The 20,042-nt window shown below is 48.5% G+C and overlaps 9 protein-coding genes across 9 annotated transcripts; all 9 read right to left on the bottom strand.

Annotated features, from left to right (window-relative positions):
* Positions 1-295: 295 nt before the first annotated feature.
* TbgDal_VIII6280 (hypothetical protein, conserved) lies at positions 296-2,014 on the bottom strand (the record flags this gene model as incomplete). Its single annotated transcript, XM_011777664.1, has 1 exon — positions 296-2,014. The coding sequence occupies one exon, from the start codon at positions 2,012-2,014 to the stop codon at positions 296-298; it is 1,719 nt and encodes a 572-aa protein (XP_011775966.1).
* A 473-nt stretch (positions 2,015-2,487) lies between these two features.
* TbgDal_VIII6270 (PI3-kinase, putative) lies at positions 2,488-5,319 on the bottom strand (the record flags this gene model as incomplete). Its single annotated transcript, XM_011777663.1, has 1 exon — positions 2,488-5,319. One exon carries the CDS (start codon positions 5,317-5,319, stop codon positions 2,488-2,490), a length of 2,832 nt encoding a protein of 943 aa, XP_011775965.1.
* Positions 5,320-6,014: 695 nt separating this feature from the next.
* On the bottom strand, positions 6,015-10,046 carry TbgDal_VIII6260 (tubulin folding cofactor D, putative; the record flags this gene model as incomplete). The annotated part of the gene is made up of 1 exon (XM_011777662.1): positions 6,015-10,046. The coding sequence occupies one exon, from the start codon at positions 10,044-10,046 to the stop codon at positions 6,015-6,017; it is 4,032 nt and encodes a 1,343-aa protein (XP_011775964.1).
* A 973-nt stretch (positions 10,047-11,019) lies between these two features.
* TbgDal_VIII6250 (hypothetical protein, conserved) lies at positions 11,020-11,283 on the bottom strand (the record flags this gene model as incomplete). Its single annotated transcript, XM_011777661.1, has 1 exon — positions 11,020-11,283. The coding sequence occupies one exon, from the start codon at positions 11,281-11,283 to the stop codon at positions 11,020-11,022; it is 264 nt and encodes an 87-aa protein (XP_011775963.1).
* Positions 11,284-11,725: 442 nt separating this feature from the next.
* TbgDal_VIII6240 (60S ribosomal protein L26, putative) lies at positions 11,726-12,157 on the bottom strand (the record flags this gene model as incomplete). Its single annotated transcript, XM_011777660.1, has 1 exon — positions 11,726-12,157. One exon carries the CDS (start codon positions 12,155-12,157, stop codon positions 11,726-11,728), a length of 432 nt encoding a protein of 143 aa, XP_011775962.1.
* Positions 12,158-13,229: 1,072 nt separating this feature from the next.
* TbgDal_VIII6230 (transketolase, putative) lies at positions 13,230-15,239 on the bottom strand (the record flags this gene model as incomplete). Its single annotated transcript, XM_011777659.1, has 1 exon — positions 13,230-15,239. The coding sequence occupies one exon, from the start codon at positions 15,237-15,239 to the stop codon at positions 13,230-13,232; it is 2,010 nt and encodes a 669-aa protein (XP_011775961.1).
* A 404-nt stretch (positions 15,240-15,643) lies between these two features.
* Positions 15,644-16,306, bottom strand: TbgDal_VIII6220 (40S ribosomal protein S8, putative; the record flags this gene model as incomplete). The annotated part of the gene is made up of 1 exon (XM_011777658.1): positions 15,644-16,306. One exon carries the CDS (start codon positions 16,304-16,306, stop codon positions 15,644-15,646), a length of 663 nt encoding a protein of 220 aa, XP_011775960.1.
* Positions 16,307-16,645: 339 nt separating this feature from the next.
* TbgDal_VIII6210 (40S ribosomal protein S8, putative) lies at positions 16,646-17,308 on the bottom strand (the record flags this gene model as incomplete). Its single annotated transcript, XM_011777657.1, has 1 exon — positions 16,646-17,308. One exon carries the CDS (start codon positions 17,306-17,308, stop codon positions 16,646-16,648), a length of 663 nt encoding a protein of 220 aa, XP_011775959.1.
* Positions 17,309-17,881: 573 nt separating this feature from the next.
* Positions 17,882-18,490, bottom strand: TbgDal_VIII6200 (hypothetical protein, unlikely; the record flags this gene model as incomplete). The annotated part of the gene is made up of 1 exon (XM_011777656.1): positions 17,882-18,490. The coding sequence occupies one exon, from the start codon at positions 18,488-18,490 to the stop codon at positions 17,882-17,884; it is 609 nt and encodes a 202-aa protein (XP_011775958.1).
* Positions 18,491-20,042: the final 1,552 nt, after the last annotated feature.

Raw genomic sequence — 20,042 nt, 5'->3', positions numbered from 1 at the left:
AAGGACCCTTTCAGCAGTGACTTTCACCAATTTCACTTCCTTTTGAGGCCCTAGGCGCAACGACTAGCAACGATTAAACACCTAAAAGAAAATAACGGAAAAAAAGTTGAAGGAGGAGGAAGGGAATGACCAAACGTTGTTCTCGTCATACCTCTCTCGTGGCTTATATACTGGAGGGGTTAACAAACAGAGAGAAAATCACACCACCATCAAATAGCCCTCCCCATGTATGTGCACACAACACCTACGTTCGGTGAGGTGACACGACCCCTCTCAGTCTTCCCTTTCACATTACTCACCGTCCGGCCGCCGTCACCTGCCGTCCGTAGAAGCTGTCAAGTGAGGTACGCAACGAAGGCAACGAGTTACCGCCACGAACACTCCGCGGTTGCTCCAACCCAATCACCTCCGTAGCCGTCACACCGGAGAGGCGCTTGTTTGTGATGGTGCAAAAGTACTCATAACTACCTCCCACGAAAACACCGTCAAAACACGGCCACTTCTCACCAGCTGCTGCCGCCAACTTCACCGGCCATTCATAAGGAAGCACATGACCCTCCTTCAACAACGCACTGCGTTCCCTAATAACTCTCTTAAGTACCTCTTCCTCATCTTCCTTACCCTCAATGTTACCGGTTGCCGAGGCCTCTTCCCCGCTACCATTTGGACACGAAAAGAGCCGCTTCTTGATCTCTAGTGGAACTTCCCACCAAAGAGGCAACACCAACACATAATCTGCAACAACCAAGTCGGTGTTAACACTTCCTTCCATCGTTGCCAATTCGGTCTCGACGCGCTTCATATCACTGACCAACTTCAGAAAGATTCTTTCACAGAGATCCTCGTCGTACGGAACATCAAGGGTAAGAAGGAGCGGACGTTTATCCGGGTTAATTTGGGGCGTATTATACGCCTGTACAACGTCAAATTTGAGCACACTCCCCAGACTTCCAAAGTAGCAGTCCGTATCGGGAAATGCACTACAGAAGTGATTTGGGGTGTTTTCACACCCAATAAAGGAGTCATTGACCTCACTGGATGATTTCTCTTCAGCGCGACTCTCGCCTACAAGATAGGAACCCTCCTTGGGTTCCCCCATATACGCGTTGATGGGCGAAGCACATAAATCTATGACTCGGTAACCGTTAGCGTGAAGGTGTTGTTTCAATCGCAGGTCTGCACACAGCTGCAGAGATCCCGTTGCCAAGCAACACTCATACCGAAGCGCCAATGTTGCTGCTCGCAAAGTAAAACACTTTTCATAACTGAGTCGTGGATACTTTTCCTCATCGCTCTTGCCACCGAATTGGCGATAACTCATGTCAAGCTTTTTGTACGCGGCAAGTGGGATAGAAACCTGGGGACAACCCGATCGAGCATCCCTTGGAATGTTCCTGGACCACACCACGTCAATAGTGGCAATCGCACCTTGTATACGCCTCTGCACAGCCGTGCGGTTCTTCTCATCGTTTGCTGCTATGGTGCGGATGACTGGAACGCAGACCGATGAAAGGGTTACATTCGCCATTTGTCTCTGGACCTCTGATGTGGCTCTCTTGCAACGCTCCGCAAGGTTGAACTCCTTCACTAGCTGTGTGATGCACTTAATGGTTTCTTGGTTGCTGGGGGTTGTACACTTCATCGAGAGGTCACGAATGAGTTGCTCATCATAAGTTCCACGTGATAACGCATCATCGGAAGGAAAGAAAGACGACATCGCACAACTGAGTGAGGGTGTGATGCAACTGCTTGAAGTGGATGCAATAATATCGTTTGATGTCATCCCATTGGATGTATCCCGTGCCACCTGTGAGAGGATCCACTTTCCGAGCGCCTCATTACTGTGGCGCCACAGCTTATTTGGTTCAGCGAACCGAAGCAGTGGAGTAAATCGTAATTTCTCCAGAAAGTCACGGCGGATGACAGACCACTGTAGACAAGTCAGTACTTCGCGATGAAAACACAAACTGGGGTGGGAAGCATCCGGACCACATCCATCACTACCCCGTTTCATAAAGAATTGACAGAAACCTTTATCATTTACCCAAATATGGATGAGCAATCAACAACATGACGAAAGGAACATAGGCAGAGAGGTGACGCGAGCAAAGAGAGACACATTTGACAACACCTGCTGACTATGCAAAGCGATGTATGCCGGGTGAAGTAGCACTTAGGAAGACAAACGCACCCTTTTCCGTTTCCATGTTGACAACTCCGTAGGCATGAAAATGCGTACGTCGGATGTGGCAATGTTAGCAAAAGAGACAAGCGATTTCACACAAGTTTCTGAGCACAGGGTGGCACATTCGGTGCCAACACTCGGTCTTCCAGACACCCTTCCCCGTAACAACACTCCTCAAAACTGCACTGAAAGAAATAACATATGTAGCGAGCCGCACACTTCCACGTGTGCACACGACCTGTTCAGCCTCATTCTTTTCTCAACCCGTCACCGGTTAAAGATCGTCCACCAAGTGTGAGCCTCTAGGCCCGCCGCGCCTGAGCGGCGGCATGTAAAACATCCCAGAGGTTAGTGAAAATAGACCCCACACTATCAGCTATGACATTTTGGATGTACTGCGATGCTTCTGCATTGGAGAGATCCAACCTTAGTTTCTCCTGCACCTTCAACAGGTTGACACGCGGATCCACCTTACCATCGCCTGATATATGCGGAATAGAGGCATCTACCATGAGCAAGAGCATGCTCAAAATAACCTGTGCATGCTCCCGAATTATGTTATACGAACTACAGCAGTACGACTTGAACTCCATATAGCCGGTACTCTGCGGGCCACCGAGTGCCTCCACCATTTCCTTATTGATTTTCATTGGAGGCGGGAACGGCTTGGGGTCGTTTCCAAGGATGTAGCCGAAGTCGATGTGCAGTAGGCGACCATCGTGTGCTAGCAGGATGTTCTCAAGGTGCCGATCGCCGATACCTAATATAAACGTTAGAACACAATAACCAGCGCAGCTTTTGGTGAAACGTGACATAGCCGCTGTGTATCCCTCCTGACTCTGATTGTGCGAACGAATGAACCCTGTGATATCACGCTGCACGCTTTGGAGAGTAACAACGTTAGGGATTAACTCTACCAAACCTTCTGTTGGGCCTGTGGCAATAACGCGGTACGGGCAAAGGCAGAGGTCAAGCCCATCCTGTCGCAGTATCATGTCAATGAGCTGCACGAGTTGAACGACGAGTTGATCCTGTCGCACATCATCACCCACTTTGAACAGCAACCCACCTTCGGGCCTAGAAACTGTTACTGGGACAGTGCTTGGTCCCGTGTTTGTTCCATCTTCCACTACTGGACTGCGGTGACAAGTGTTGCTGCCTAGGGGTTCTGGGTGGAGGACAAAAGGGACCTTGATGGGCATCATGGCGCTCTTGAACATATAAAACCCCTCTGAGATGATATCCTCCACTACTGCACTGGGGTGCGTTGGAAGGGTGACAATGCGTCCCTGCACTGCCGCCGTCTCCCTCGGGTCCTCGGAGAGGGAGGAGATGGGAGATGGGAAGAATAGCTCCCGAATACCGCATTCTTTGCTGTCAATGAGTGACGTGGCAAATTCCATTCGTTTGACCCGGTCACTGGCCTTCAATAGTGATTTGTTTAACGTGCGCAGCGTACCCATAAGCTTCACCTGTTGATGAATCCGCTGAAGGAAGCACGGTTTTGTCCGCTGCAGCGTAGCCTTGATATTCTGAAGGAAGGTAGTGTACCGTTCCTCCTGCCCATCTCCTTGGGAGTTTCCGCTACCCAATGAGGCCTCTGTCAGCACATACCAGAATAGATTGGAGCAAATTTCCCAACAATTCGCGGCCCGCCGAAGCAAAAACGTTTCCAGTTCGCCATTAACATCGTACCTCACACCTTGCACAAGTTGGATCAAGAATCGAAACAGACGGTCATCCGAACTTTTGTCTAGCACATTAATTGCGTAAATACGGACGTCCACCACCTTGCGAAAGTAAAAGGACAAACAAATCAACGCCTGAGTGAAACCGATAGGTTTCCACTGCTGCATAACCTTCAAGGCCTCTCGCTTCTCAATTTTATCATCCCAATTCACCGACCGCATAAAAGGCACAAAATATGCTGGATCTCGTGTGAGGAAATGTCGGAACCGACAAAGAAGAGTCCTTTCGCCTAACTTCAGTTCCTCAAGGTGAATCAGTGGTTTCTGAGCAATTTCTTTCAGTTGAGCCCGCTCAACAGGCCCAGGCTGTGTGTTCGCACTGGAAAGAAAAAGCCTCGGATTGGACAGAGCGGCCACCTTAGCCTCACAAAGATTCTCGTCGTCGACACACAAATCAACGTAAGGTTGTTTAGGTGTAGCTGCAAGTGCGGCGAACGGGGAAGTCCGACTTGTTACCACTCTATCCGGCGGAGGGATAAGTGAAACAATGCTAGCCGGAAGTTTATCCCGCGGTGCTGAGAGAAGAAACACCCGTTGATCACCATTTGTTGATGGAAACAACACTGAAAGCGCTATTGACTGTGACCCTGTGGTCTCGTCGTTTTTTGTCTGCAGCTCTCCCACCTGCCGCTTAATCATCTTGTCCATCCACGGTATTTGAGGGACGAGGCCGCGCCGAAGATCGCGTAGCATCAGCTCTTGTGGGTTCATCCCCATGCGACTTGGCGCGCGCTTATTACCATTGACACTATCGGAATCGTCGTGGTCAGCACGTTCGGTACCAGCAGCAGTACCTGCCTGAAGTTCGTAGCGCCGCCTACCTGTCTTTAACTCACCGCAAGCCGTGAATGGGTGAAAAGATGTGCGCCCTACCAGGCCGTGGGGTGCATACACATGACAGTGAACCAAAGCGTCAAGTGGGATATCTTGTATGGCTATGGGAAAGATAATCCACTCTTCCAACCTTTGGTGACAACCATATGTGTGGGACGACTGCAGGATCGGTGTGATGGGCATCCCCATGTGGAACATCTGGAGAGTGACACACAGTGTATCATCTTCACTGTAACTCGGATAGTGCGCCTCGCCACGCAGCGGCAAAGATGACATGGACCCAACAAGCTGCCCATAGGGGACAAAAGCACTATTGAAAGAGGAATTATTCCTCCCCTCGCCCTCACCACCGTTACCGTTACACCGTCGTCTGGTCTCTTCATTTCTTCTGCGACACCATCTTCCGTACCCATCAACTGCGCAAAGGTGAACCATAAACGGTTCTTCCATGTCGTTCGCGAGCAAAAACTCATTGCTGGGTGGCGCCCCACGAAGCGTGCCGCAGTTTTCCTCTTTCAGTGTGCAAGCAACGGTGTCCTCGTTCGTGGCCATGTTAGCTGAGTCGCAAAGAGTTCCGTCCCTAACAAGGACAAATGCTACTAGAAAAAAAGGGGGAAACGCCGGCGGACCGCTAAGGGTTGTGTACAGTGTTGGCCCGGCAGTACGTTACCCCGCCAGACGTGCAAAAGCACTGGCATTTAGAAAGCAAAAAAAAAGAAAGGGAAGTATAAAACAGCAAAAAGGGAAACAAACGGAGCATGCGAAGGTGGTGTCAGTGCACTACATGCGCGAGGCACTCATAAGAAAAGAATTATGATTTATGAAACGCGTTTGGACAGTGTAATGCAAACCCACCTTTACACACAAGAGCTCACCTTTGCGATTGGCAACGTTACTCGTCGGAGCGGCGAAGTGTCTTTTCGACAGATGGGACTGTTCCACAGTTTCCTCTCTGTCTTTCATTGTTTATGATAGTTGCTTCGTTATTTTTGACCATGTGCCCTTTCGTCCATTACTTAAAGGCCCACCAACGTGAATCCAGCGCTGATAACAAGGAAAAGGGGGAATGAGCAACAACAAATTAAGAATTCGATAAGGAAACGACACCATGTATATATATATATATATATATATATATATATGGAAAGACGAACAAATAGGCTTAACTGTTTTATTTACCTGTTTTATCTTTTTCCCCTTTAAAAAATATAGCTCCACTATAGGATGTGCATGGGATCCTCTCCCCTTCAGTACCCTGCCTCATGCACGAGATGAAGGTATGAACTGGCTACCATTCGAGCTGTTTTTTTCTTTTCATGTTCCACCGCATCGCCTGTCGCAGCATCTTTTGAGGGTTTTTCGATACCGAGTGCACCGTACAGTTCATCCCTTGCGCTACGCACTTTGGTAGCATCGTTTCCATCCCACGGTGTCGCAGTGAGCTGCTGTATGGCCCTATCAAGATTGAGAGTCGTATCCGCTGCAGAAAGTACGAGGAGAGAAGTGTACATGTCAGTCCCCATACGAGCGCGGACCTTCGGGTAACGGCTAGCGAGCATCACAAGACTTAGCCCCCAGGCGGCGTGCCGCGCGGCAGTAACAGGACTGCGACAGAGGTCTCCAAGCACACCAATAAGTGGGAGCAGTGCGTGGATGTTCGTGGCGAAAAACTTCAATTCACTCCTTAGTATCTCCACCACATCTATATGACGATCTTCATCGAAGACACATGCGTTGATGAGGCGGCTCACGGTAACGCAAAGCGGCACAACAACACGTTCGTTGTGCGCATGTTTTGCAGCAACCGTAATTAACACCCATGAAAGATAGACACTTTCCTCTGTCGATGCCCTGAAGGCATGCAGAAGTGCGTCAACAGCTGGTTGCATAATGTGCACAGAGAGGGATCCAGCGGAAACAACCAGACCCTCGACCACACATGATGCAAACAGTCGTGTAAGAAGTAGCGGGCGTCCCACAGCCGTAAAAACGTTTTGTGGTGAGCACTTGTCTGCAGCGGGATCCATTGTTACCACTTTGGCCAATACGCTAGTGTCGTTAAGTAAATTTCCCCCCTCTTCAGCTAAAATCATTTCACTGTTCCTCATAGCACCGTTCGCTTCTTCGCTAATAAATGTGCCCTGCTTGTCCATATGCGTAAGCCCCGTGTTGTTACCGCCCTCGCTTGGTAGCGCACCTGGAAGAAATACAATTTGCTGTAATGCCTCAACAGCCCGCCCACGCAACCGATCCAACTTCTCCATAGCCTGCTTTAGCAGTGCCTGTATTACACGCACCACCAACGCACTGGAGCAACACTTCACTTTCAACCCATACTCCACAACAGCAGGAAGAGATCCAATAGCCTCCTGTCGCACAAACGACCCCACGTCACCACGCCGATCCGCCGCATAATCATCCAGTGTGGCAACGATATGCTGCACAACAGACTCGTAAAGACCTACGGTCATCTGAGGGGCTCCCTCAGGGATGCGCGTCAAAGTTGTGCGCAGGGAACGAACAGCATTCCTTCGGGATTCAGCATCTTGCATCTCCTTGCACTTTTCTAACTTGGTAGCACCCATAGCTGTTTTCAGTATCATCATAAAATAAGCCTTTTCACTTTCGTCTACGCCATCATCATCCACCTTTGGTTGGTTCGAGTGTTTAGATATCACCGACCATGGCAATGCTCCGGTGGCAAGGATGTTACCACGGCGCTCCATCGGGTTGCGGCCTTCTTCACATCCGCTCAACATTTTGTGCAGTACCTGATGATGGAAAGGGTTGGCAAACACAGTGTAGTACGCTGCTGCAAACTCTTCATACGCATTCACGGCATCAAACTGTAGCCATTCTAGTATTTGTTTCCACGTGTCCTCAAAGAACTCTTGCATTTTTGCCAAAGTATTAGCACGTCCAACCATTCCACCCATCTTCTGCACCTCAACGGTTTCGGGCAGCGGCATGTGTCGACGAGAAGCGGCCGCAAGCAGGTGACAGCACGCTTGTCGAACATATTCACCTCCACGAGAACGAAACAAACGCGCTGCATCCAGCCGCGGTATGATTCCCGCAATTTGACAAATAAGTTCCTTTGACCATGAATGCACATCCAAGTGGTTGACGAGTTCCGCTATGCCGAGGATAGCACCGTGCCGAATGGCCACCGTGTCGTTTGTAACCCGGCCCAGAAGTTGCAGCGTTATCTCGTCCAGAGTTGTTCGGCTCTCCAAGACGCCAATCTGACCGAGTGCCTGTGAGGCAAAACACCGTACACGTCGGTCCCAGTGCAAAAGCTTAACGGCCACCAGCTCCTCGAGCATTCGGCCTCTATATGACGCGTTTTCCGCAACGATCGGTGCAACATGAAGGTAGGCATTCTGCAGTGAGGCGAGGGAAAAGAAGTCCATTGTCGTGACCAGACGAATACCATCAGGGAAGTTACCTAACCTGCCAACAGATTCCTGAAAAGCCGCAGCCGCCGCACGCCGCACATGAACTTCCCTGTCAAAGAGGGAGGTGACAACAAGGCAGGTGCTCAGTTTGTGTACATGCTCCTCGATATCTACCGCATTGTACGCGCGGGCAATTGACCAGCAGACGTAGCACGCGGCATCCCGTACGTGTGACCCTACGCTATACGTCCCTTTGCTCAAGTCAAACGCTAATCCTCTCGTTGCAAACTGAACTACCATTGCGAGCCTCTGGACAGGAAGAAGGCTCCGGCGGCAGAGTTCCGCCAAAGCCAGCAGTCCTCCGTGCCAACCACTATCCGAATTTTCGTTGCTAAACACATCGAGGAGTGCGTCAACGACATCCCCCGCCATCGCACGAGGGAGCCGCCCACAAACACGCGCAATGCCCTTCGCTGCGCTCCAGCGCACCACCGTGTCCTTATGGGCCACTGCATCCAGCAGCAATCCTATTGCTTCCTCCAAACCACAATCCTCAGGCAAGTAATCGTCCTCTTCACATCCCTCCTCGCCTTCCTCCTCATTGCTATGAATCATATTATTATTATTCACCTCATCATTCTTGTTACTACCGGTCGCCTCATGGCCGTCTGAGCCGCTCAGGTTTTGATACAGGGAAGCCACATGCCTGTAATATTTCCACGGTGCAGATCGACTCCTAAGCAAGGAAAGCGCGAGCCTCTGCACAACCTTTACCGCCGCCTTGCACAGTAGTGTGTCACTTCCACTTCTAGAGAAAACAGCTGTCACGCTAGGAATAAGCTGTGGTGCATGTGGAGCCAACTCACCTCGCTGCCCAAGTTTCATGGTCTTCGCTAGTGCCAGTAAAACACCGTGTAAGAGGAGGTTGGTACTAGCGGGATCCGCTACAACCTTTTGTGCGTAAGCAAAAAAATAAACACGGTGATCTTCACTATCCGGTCGGGTCAATAAACGCGCCACGAGAAGTGCAGCCCCCTCCCGACACTTCGATGTGTCCCTCAGGAACGCCACAGCAGTTTGCAGAACCGTATCGGAAAGGGAGCCACTGCCACTGGTGGAAGAGTCGATTATGGTAAGGGAAAAGGGCACAAGTACAAGGTTAGATAGCCAGAGAAGCAAACAGTAGCGTACCTCCCACTCCCGTTGTGCCTCACCGCTCTCTTGCCACCATCGCAGTGCGTAAAAGACATCTTCATACAATCTCACATCATTGGAAAAATAAGATGTGCAACACTTCTCCCCAGCCGTTTTAACCACTACGTAGATGGCACGACAAACATGATGTATGAAGCTCTTTGGTGCATCCGCGTCGTATTCATCATAGTTTCTACCCAAACCATGTGAAACCACTTCACCACCTACCGCCTGAGGACCAGTACAAACTTCCGTCCTGTGCTCTGCGCGCCAGATGGTTGCTGCCCCAGTAAGCAAATCTTGCAACAGTACCATAAGTGGCCCAAGAAGTTCCTCAAGGTAGCTGTGCAGCAAATGTGGGGATTCTTGATATACAGATATGATGCGTTCAAAACGTTCCAATGCAACTGCAACACCCTGCGGATCCTCAGCAGCGGTGGGAAGTGTTTTATTCCACGTCTTTCCCCCTTCATCCGCATGCGGTGGTGCCTCGAGTTTGGATTCATTCCTCCATGCTTCGTGTACGCGCGCGAGAAGCTGTGCACACTCTTCCTCTTCCTCAAAAAATGCCGGGCCGCAGTCGTTATCGCCCTCCTTGTCGGTTCCTTCCACCGGTATGTCCTCATCTTCATTCCTTCCACCCAATGGTGCCGTGAGGGGATCTGTTTCTAATTGTTCACGATCCATCGCTAAGTGGCGGGTAAAACCTATATATATATATATTTATTTAATTCGTTACTTTCCCCACTTTTTTTTTGTATGTGTGTATGTTTGGGGAACTAGGTGACGGGAAATACAACTTGAAACAGACGAAATAGGACTGCGGAACGCCGTAACAAAAGCGGACAGTAAACGCAAAAAAAAAAAAAAGAAAACGGTAGGTGTTCGACGTGAAGAAGGTCAGTTCATTTAACTTTGTTACTTCTTTTCTTTCGTCACTTTAATTCACCAATCTTCAGTGCTTGGGCGAGGTGTTGGTTACAACAGTGCCCTAATCGCACTTTTCACAAAGTACAGAATCTCTTTCCAAAGGAAAGGTTTTGCAGCCCGTCTCTTCGTATCATCGAACGCTGCATTTTGTTGCCAATGTGCGTCACCCGACAGGTCGTGAATCAAAACAACAACGAAAACAAAAACAAGAACAAAAAACCAATTATACAACGATAGCAATGATGATGATAACAACGCTGATGGTTGATGATGTTAACACCTGAAGGCCACCACTCATTCATCTTTCGTGCCGACAAACTCTCTCACAAACACGCACAAAAAAGTCAGCGAATGGCAGCACAAACAAGCGCAAATTCAGTCCATAACTCATGTAATGACGTGCCTATTCCTCTTCGATCCCACTGCTTTGTGGAACATATAAGCCATGGCGTACCGTTTAAAATGCATCAATGGATGACGATAAACACTGATGATAATGATGATTAGAAGCAGCAGCATCCCAAAGGCAACTTCCGCACATGCCATTAACCGAAGGTAGAAAATGGCATTGTGAATTGAAGTCGAAGCAAAGGTGAGAGGAAAAGGAGGGGTTGAATCCTCTCAACTACGGACAAAAATTTCCAAACACACAGCGATACGTGCACAAACAAGGCACTGCTCTGCTTTTCCATGTGTTCTTTATTTATTTTGCCATCCTCCGCCTCCATTCTCATTCCACCTTAGTCGTGAGTGAAAAACCATGAATCAGGGGAATTTCTCCCTTCAGCACTTCATTTACCAGACGATGTTGCTGCACCAACGACCGGTCACGGAATGCTGCAGATGTTACCGTGATGTTGAAGAAACTCCCGCAACCACCGCTCACGTCCACTACTTTTACGCCATGCACGGGTTTGAGTTTCTCCCTGTTTCTTAGTTTCGCCTCAATATCAGCTGCAGTAATGGCCATGCGCAGCCGACTCATGCGAAACATTGCCGGAAGTGGTTGGACCTATCCTTCTTCCTTTTGCTTCTCTACCACGCACATGGACAAAACATACGCCATAGCGAAATGATTCATGTGTTGTAGCGTGAAGGCAGGAGAAAAAAAAAAAAGAAAGATTTCACAGTGATTGAGCAACAACTGCTGCGTGCCGTAAGAAATGGCGGTATCCCATAACATGCATTGGATATGAAGGAAACTCATTTCCCCCCTTCCCTTTACTTTTTGTTTAAAATAATTTGTCAGCTTTCATGAAAATGAAAAAACGACATTATTTAAGAAATAAAAACGAAAGAAAAAAAAAGCAAACGCAGCACACTACGCAACCAATCTTGGTTTACGGTCTTCCAAAGTTCGCCGCTTCCCCACCCTTCGGGTTATTGATTCTCAATTTGGCACTGCTGGTAGGGCCTCTGGTTTTCCTTTGATTCGCTTAGTCCATTTGCTGCATGGCCTTCTCAGCGGCGGTAACTTTACCCTTCGATTTGTCGGCCTTTGTGCTGCGGTCCTTGCGCTCGAGGATTGCCTTCCGCCTGGCGTTGAGCTTCAGTTTCGTGATCTCCACGTTGGAGGTGTGTACACCGACGGGAACAGTGGTGCCATTCGCCTTCTCGCAACTCACCTTGTCAATGTGAATAACCCATTTGAGGCGGTAGCATGCGGTGACTCTGCCCTCACGGCCCTTGAATTTCCCACGCTTAACACGCACCTCGTCGTCTTTACGCACAGGCATCGAGCGCACGTTGTACTTGGCGCGTAGCTCCTTAGAGAGTGGGGCACTCATGAGGATGCGGCGGACATGACTGGGCGCTTGGAAGTGTGCGCGACGGGCCTTTCGGCGGTTCCTACACTTAATGCCGACCATATATGGTTGATTGTGCGGCGCTAAAGGAAGATGATAATACCGATTGCCAGATGCATAAAGTTAAGAGGCGAAAGGGAAAGACAAAAAAGAAAAAAGAAAGAGGGAAGGGAGGAAGGGAGAAAATACGACAAGAGGTTGCAGCCAATTACAACATGCAAAGTTAACTACTGCGATGGCTGCAGCAACATTCCGTGGTGGAACAGATTGATGTAAGAGGCAACCGCAAACCTGGACGTACCTCCTTCTGGCTTACACAAACCTCATGTATTCATTTGAACACATGGAAGTCGGTTTCCTCCGTTTTCCTGGAGAATTAAAAAAGGAAAAAAAACGCATCGCTAATCCTTTCCGTCCCTACTGCTCCCCAAAGGAGTGTGTGCAGGGGCTGAAGGAAAGGAGAGTAGAAATGAAAAATATAATTAAACAGAAAATATAGACAGTTTAATGGGCGCTAAACTCGTGACGCTCAGTTAACTCCTCAGCGCTAGCATAATAGTCAAAAGCGGAAGCAACAAAGGTGTACTTCGATAATAAATCAACAAAATCAAAAGAAGAAAAAAATACATAAACTGAATCGTTTTGTGTGCCTAACGAACGAAATGTATTGCACACAACCTCGCTCCTCTCCCTTTCCCCGCCCATGTCTACATTGTTTACCCCTTTCTTAATTGAGTTCGTTCACTTCCTCAGTTTCTTCCAGTTACACCCTTTAATGATGCTTCCATCGTAATTATCTTGGTTGTAACAGCAAGCACATGAATCATAATCTTTCCCCTTCTCCTGTTTTCTTGGTTTTGCGTCTTGCCGCCCATATTTCACAGATATGTTCCCTCCAATGGGTGGCAACCGGGTGCGCATACACAGAGCCTTCCAGCCCTGGAATGATGGTGGTGGTGAAGATAATTGTCGATAAAACATGGCGAAAGCAAACCATTAAGCAAGGAAAACGTGTAGACGTTAGAATTTTTAAAAAATAAATAAAACAACTTATACGTACGTATGACGATATAAAACAAGATTGAACTTTGATGGGCGTGCGTGCATGGCACGTTCACAAGGCAAACACTCCACCTCACAAATGGGACCGCTTCGCTGGCGCTGTACCCCCTACGTACTTCTTGGCGAGCTTTCGGCCAACTTCAACGGCATGATTAACGGTGATGTTGAAGTACTCGTACAGTTGATCGGCTGGCGCAGAGGCACCGAAGCCTTCCATACCAATGTGGTAGTGCGAATATCTTTCCCACCCAGTGCTAACAAACGGCTCAATGGAGATAACAGGCACGCCTTCAGGGAATACTTTTTGCTGATATCCAACTGGCTGCAGCTCAAATAACTCCTGGCAAGGCATCGACACAACGGTGGTGCGCACTTCCGAACTGAGGGCCTTCGCAGCATCAACTGCAATTGAAACCTCCGAACCGCTTGAAACAATGATGAGCTGCGGCTTCTCTGCCGGGATCAGGATGTAAGCTCCCTTCGCCACACCCTCCAGCTTAGAGGTCGGCTGCGGCACGGTATTTTGCCTGCTCAAGCAGAGAATGGACGGGCCCCTTGTGTTCTCCAGAGCCAGGGCCCACGCTGCACTTGTCTCCGTCTGGTCACTTGGGCGGAATACCAATAAGTTGGGTGTGGCACGCAACAGTGCCAACAGTTCCACCGGTTGATGAGTCGGGCCGTCCTCCCCGACACCAATACTATCATGAGTAGCCACGTACACAACATGATGGTGAGCCAGTGAAGCAAGGCGCACAGCACCCAGGGCATAGCCAATGAAATTCAGAAAGGTGCCGCCATATGGAACAAAGCCTCCGTGAGCGTGCATGCCGTTCATGACAGCGCACATCGCATGCTCACGTACACCGTACCGGATGTAGCGCCCATGCGGAGTGTCCTTTTGGAAGTCAACCATCTGGGCTGAACCCGGGCGTGTGAGGTTGCTGGGAGATAGGTCTGCGGAACCACCTACCAAAGCTGGGGTCAGAGTTAAAAGGGCTCCAAGGGCATTCTCACTAGCCTTCCGCGTGGCAATGGACTTGTCATTGAGTGGCAATTTCGACTTCCAGTCGGGGGGCAGTTTGAAATCAAGTTGGTTCTGCAGAGCATCCGCCTCCTGTGGAAATTCCTCGGTGTATTTCCTCATTCGCACACGCCACTCTTCATGATGGGAGGCACCCCTCTCAGCGTTCTTACCGAATATCCCGTAAACCTCCGGTTGCACATGGAATTTCTTGGTGGGATCAAGACCAAACTGTTCTTTCACACGTGCCACTTCGTCATCACCAAGAGGTGCACCATGTGCCTTCTCAGACCCCGCCAACCGGCAACCGTACCCGATGGTTGTGTTAACTATCACCAACTTAGGGCGTCCTTTGACTTGCTTGCATTCAGCAAATGCCGCGCGCAGCGCAGTGAAGTCTGAATCCCCATTACTCACCGGAATAACGTGGAAGCCGAGTGCCTCGTACTTTTTGGCTGCATCTTCGGTGAAGGCAATATCAGTGCTTCCATCGATGCTGATACGGTTCGAGTCATACACAACGACCAGTTTTTCAAGACCGAGGTGACCCGCAAGAGAAAGAGCCTCTTGCCCGATGCCCTCCATGAGGCAACCGTCACCACAGAACACATACGTCCAGTGATCGATGATGTTGTAGCCTGGACGGTTGTACGTTGCCGCCAGTTGGGCCTCTGCAATGGCAAGTCCAACGCCTTGAGCAATGCCCTGTCCAAGTGGACCGGTGGTAACCTCAACTCCAGGCGTCACACCGCGTTCGGGATGACCAGGCGTGCGAGAGTTCAACTGACGGAACTTTTTGAGATCATCCATGGAAAGATCATAACCGCTCAAGTGCAGCATGACATATTGAAGCATGGACGCATGCCCGTTAGAAAGGACAAAGCGGTCACGGTCGATCCACTCCGGGTCTTTGCTGTCAAACTTCATTACTTCAGACCACAGAACATATGCGATAGGTGCCATTCCCATAGGCGCACCCGGGTGCCCACTTTTTGCCTGCTGGACGCCGTCAACGGCGAGACAGCGAATGCTGTTGGTGGCCAGGTTATCATTAAACGACATAAATAATCGTCTTTGGTCGATGCTCTGTGTTCAGCACGTGATATTCCTTTTAAGTACAAGTTTTTTTTTTCCGGGTGTGTTGGTGTATATGCTCGTGTGTGTCCTTATTTTTGCAATTTTCACAACGCCACACACGCGTTCACGATCGACAGAATGAAAAAGGAAAAAGGGGGAAAACAGCCAGCTGATTTTTTTTGCACTCCTTTCGTTCATAGATGCCCTCGGAACGTTGAAAAGACTTTGCTCCCCCTGTGGGAGAGCGAAGGAACGGTGAGGTCACAAAAGTTGTTTGAAAGTATGAGAGAAAAAGAAATGGCGCATCAGATTGTTTCAGTGGAGAGAAAAAAAAAGAACAACAAACAAAATGACTGCCCAAACAAGATACCATGGTTTCATAACGCTTCCTAACGCTTCTTCTTGTCGAGCTTCTTCAGGTAGAACTGCAACTCAGCGCCCTCCAGAAGCGCACCGTCCGCACGGCCAGTTTGACCTGGGCGGCTCGTGATGCGGGCGAGAAGACGACCCTCACGCAACTGATCAGCCAATGCCTTCTCAATCTTGTGATGCTTCCTCCGGTATTCCCACTTGCGCTTCAGCTTGCTGGACGCCTTCTTCACGTCATACTTTTCCACAGCGGCGTGAGTACTCTTCTTGGACTTCTTTTCTGTCGATTTCTGCGTAGCTTTCTTCGACTTGGAAGCACCAAGGTCGATACCGTAGTGTTTGGCATACCAAAGCCTGAAGGGCGCTGCATCCACAACCACAATGCAGTTCTTAACGAGCGTCTTCGTACGCACAAGCTCATTAGATGTAGCGTTGTATACAACGTCAAGAATACGAGCACGCTGGGCAGAAGCTTCAGTTCCCCAAGCGAAGTTGCCGGTGTCGAGACGCAAGCCGCGAAGCTTAAAGTTACCACCGCGGGCACGCACGGGACTGACGCGGCGAGGACCGAGCTTCGTGTTAGCGGGAAGACGGCCAAGCTCAGCCTTCATGCGCTTCCGGTGGATCTTGGTCTTTCCACCGGTGATCTTCCGCTTGTGCAGACGGCTACGAACGATTCCCATGGTTTCTTTTGTCAATTATTTGTTTTAAAAGTTTTAATTACCAAGTAGTGGGTGCAGTGACGAAGGAAAAAAATGTAGAAAAGAAAGGGGACAATGCGTATGTAACCCGGCAAGAATGCCACTATAACATGTTAGTATCTTCCGATGATAAGCCGCCTTTAGAGGCTGGCCTATCCACACGAAGCACCGAAATTATCTTATCATATGTCTGTTACGTTTAAAACAGTCATTAGTGATAAAGATAAGAAGTACCGACGTAAATGATTTACGAAAAGAGAAAAAAACAAAAATACGAGCGGATGAGCGCCCAAACAAGATACCATGGTTTCATAACGCTTCCTAACGCTTCTTCTTGTCGAGCTTCTTCAGGTAGAACTGCAACTCAGCGCCCTCCAGAAGCGCACCGTCCGCACGGCCAGTTTGACCTGGGCGGCTCGTGATGCGGGCGAGAAGACGACCCTCACGCAACTGATCAGCCAATGCCTTCTCAATCTTGTGATGCTTCCTCCGGTATTCCCACTTGCGCTTCAGCTTGCTGGACGCCTTCTTCACGTCATACTTTTCCACAGCGGCGTGAGTACTCTTCTTGGACTTCTTTTCTGTCGATTTCTGCGTAGCTTTCTTCGACTTGGAAGCACCAAGGTCGATACCGTAGTGTTTGGCATACCAAAGCCTGAAGGGCGCTGCATCCACAACCACAATGCAGTTCTTAACGAGCGTCTTCGTACGCACAAGCTCATTAGATGTAGCGTTGTATACAACGTCAAGAATACGAGCACGCTGGGCAGAAGCTTCAGTTCCCCAAGCGAAGTTGCCGGTGTCGAGACGCAAGCCGCGAAGCTTAAAGTTACCACCGCGGGCACGCACGGGACTGACGCGGCGAGGACCGAGCTTCGTGTTAGCGGGAAGACGGCCAAGCTCAGCCTTCATGCGCTTCCGGTGGATCTTGGTCTTTCCACCGGTGATCTTCCGCTTGTGCAGACGGCTACGAACGATTCCCATGGTTTCGGTCTCTCCTACTCCTGTTGCAATTGTGTTAGTCACGAAAAAAAAAAAGAATGGAGATTATTATAAATAAAGAAATCGAAACAAGTTATAAGTCAAGAAGAGCAGAGTTTGCATAAAGCAGTAACATATCAAGTATAGGAATAGCAGCCATCGCAACTATTAGCCGCCTTCAAGTAACACAACAACCTTGTCAATAATACTTGCTCTTAGATAAGGGGGGGAGAAACACCATTTCCAAGTTAATTTCTTTTGCTAATTTGATGTTACGTGCTTCGAGCGTTCCATAGTGGTTGACAGAACAAGCTACACCTCGAGTAGCAATGGTGGTGGTGATAGTTGTTCCTGTTTAGACTTATGACAGTAGCGCAAAAAGGAAAGGGAGAAAAAGGGAAGTGGGCACCAAGTTAAAGCAGAAGAAGTGGAGGCAACAACAGCAACAACAACGTCGATAACAGCAGTAGTAATAACGACAGAGGAAGAAACCGAAATAATCAGCAAACAGTCGCATAGCTTTCCACCTGAACACCACCCACTCGAAGACTAACACGTGTTTTCATCGCTTTAAAGTCATACTTTTATTTTAGCTTCCCTTTCTTTCCCTTCCGTCCGGCACATGACATCACCAATCGATCTTCCCCCAGTGGCGATGTGATGCGTGTACATGTGTGTGCGCTCTTTTTTTTTTCTTTTTTCTTTTTTTTGCGCCGACATGCCGTCAAGAATGTGTCCACCTGAAAGCGAAAGGGATAGAAGTGAATCGGGCGAGTCACATCCCGTATTCCTTTCACCTACTCGATGACACGAAACCTCCCATATCATCCCCAAAACGCGCACAAGAGGGATTAGGGAAGTGCAGCGATGGGAACACAAAAAAGAGGCACACGTACAAAACAGAGTTAAAGCACATATACGCATATATATATATATATGAGTAAAAGGGTAAGTCTTTGCGCCCACGTGTGACAATCCTCCCGGCTGCGGCCGAAGAGGAAAAGGAAAAAATTTAGGGATTTTTGCGCATAAAGAGAGGGGAAAGTAAACCGAACCAAAAGATGAGGGGGGGACGGGAGGGAGAGAAGCGCGCGGCAAACGCTCCAAAAAGAAGAAAGACGAAATTAAAAATAACCAAAGGGGCACAGAATAAAAGAAAAAAGAGAGAGAGAGAGAGCTCCGCATGCAGAACCGAAAGATGTGCAACACAACATTACATTACCAACGTATGTGTGTGGGGGCTTGTGGGGGTTTGCGGCGTTGCAAGTTTCAACGCGGACAAGATACGAACATGAAACAAAATGACGATGAGGAGAGATCAAAAAAAAAAAAAAGAATGACAACACTAAGACCCCTGGATCAGGGTCCACTAATTCACTAGGATTTTCTCCTTTGTCATCTTACCACTATTTTCTCCTGCAGTTAATTCGTCACGTGCCTCACATGTATGAAACATTTTCACCCCGCTATTCCCCGCCCTCAGGAAAGAAAAAAAAATGAGAAGAATGCAACATAAGAGGGTCGAACTGAAAACGTCGGACTCAAAGTCCGAAGGGAGGGGGAAGGCAAATCAGGTGGGCGAGTAGGTTAGGAAACAATGGGAAAGAGAGGGAGACGCAAAGAGTATGCCACATTCTTATATTGTTAATTCCCTTTTCTTTTTCTTCACCTTTTCAAGGTAAATGATACGGAAACAAAAAAGAAGTACAAGACTAGGGTATAATAACATGTGTATCTTCACATCACAACAGAAACGCAAAACGTGGGAGCCGTGTTTGGCTCTCCTTCTCCTCTTCTTTCAATGAATGGGAATCCACCACTTTCCCTTTTCCCTTTTTCCCTTTTTCCTCTTCCCGCGCCCACTAGCACCCGCACACCTTTTGGCGCACCCATTAGAAACAAAACAAAAACAAAAACAAAAACTCCTTTCACCTGACTTGCCCTTCTTTCCATAAGAACAAACTCATGATAGTGGCTGTACCACCCCCTTCCCTCCCATAAATAAATAAATATATATATATATATATATACGTATACACAAATTTCCCTCATTTCACATTCTACACAATTTTTCCTTTTTTTCTTTTCGTTTTGCAGTTCCCTTCACCTCTCCAACCATTCCTTTCTCCTGTTTGCTTGTTTATCCCTCTCTTTTCCCCCACAATTGCGTAAATTTACATTCCGCCTCCTTTTCTTTTCTTCTTCTTCTCCCTCCCCCCCTTTTTTTACAATTGAAAGAAAGAAAATGTATAAAGAGATAGATCTGGAATATGTAAGGAAATAAAATATGCGCAATCCAATAGTATATATACTTCGTCGACATTCTACCATGACATAAAAACGATTCCACCAACTCTGTTAATGCCGTCGGCATACGCACATCTACGCACAATCGGACATGTGACTTATTAACGTGGGCCGAGCGCTGAAACAACATTGTGTGCGCCCTCCCTTCCTTTGCCTTTTTTGTTTTTCTCCCTCCTCCCCCTCTTCTTTTTTTTTTTTTTTTTACAAAAAAACAAAACAAAAAACAAGAAAGGCGCAATCCAGCGATGTGGCTTCCGATCCTGCTCGCAGCATTTTCCCACTCCCCCTCCTCACCTTCCCATGCACCCATTCACTCTACTGCGCACACACAAAAAGCTAAAAGTAATGTGCACGGGGCATGTAACTGCTGTGAAGAAGGAATGGTTGAAGGGAGATGGTAATAACAAGGGAGGAAAAGAGGACCATGAAG

This window comes from Trypanosoma brucei, chromosome 8, assembly GCF_000210295.1.
Source record: "Trypanosoma brucei gambiense DAL972 chromosome 8, complete sequence".
Taxonomy (NCBI): domain Eukaryota; phylum Euglenozoa; class Kinetoplastea; order Trypanosomatida; family Trypanosomatidae; genus Trypanosoma; species Trypanosoma brucei.
This window is presented reverse-complemented; position numbering and strand designations above follow the sequence as displayed.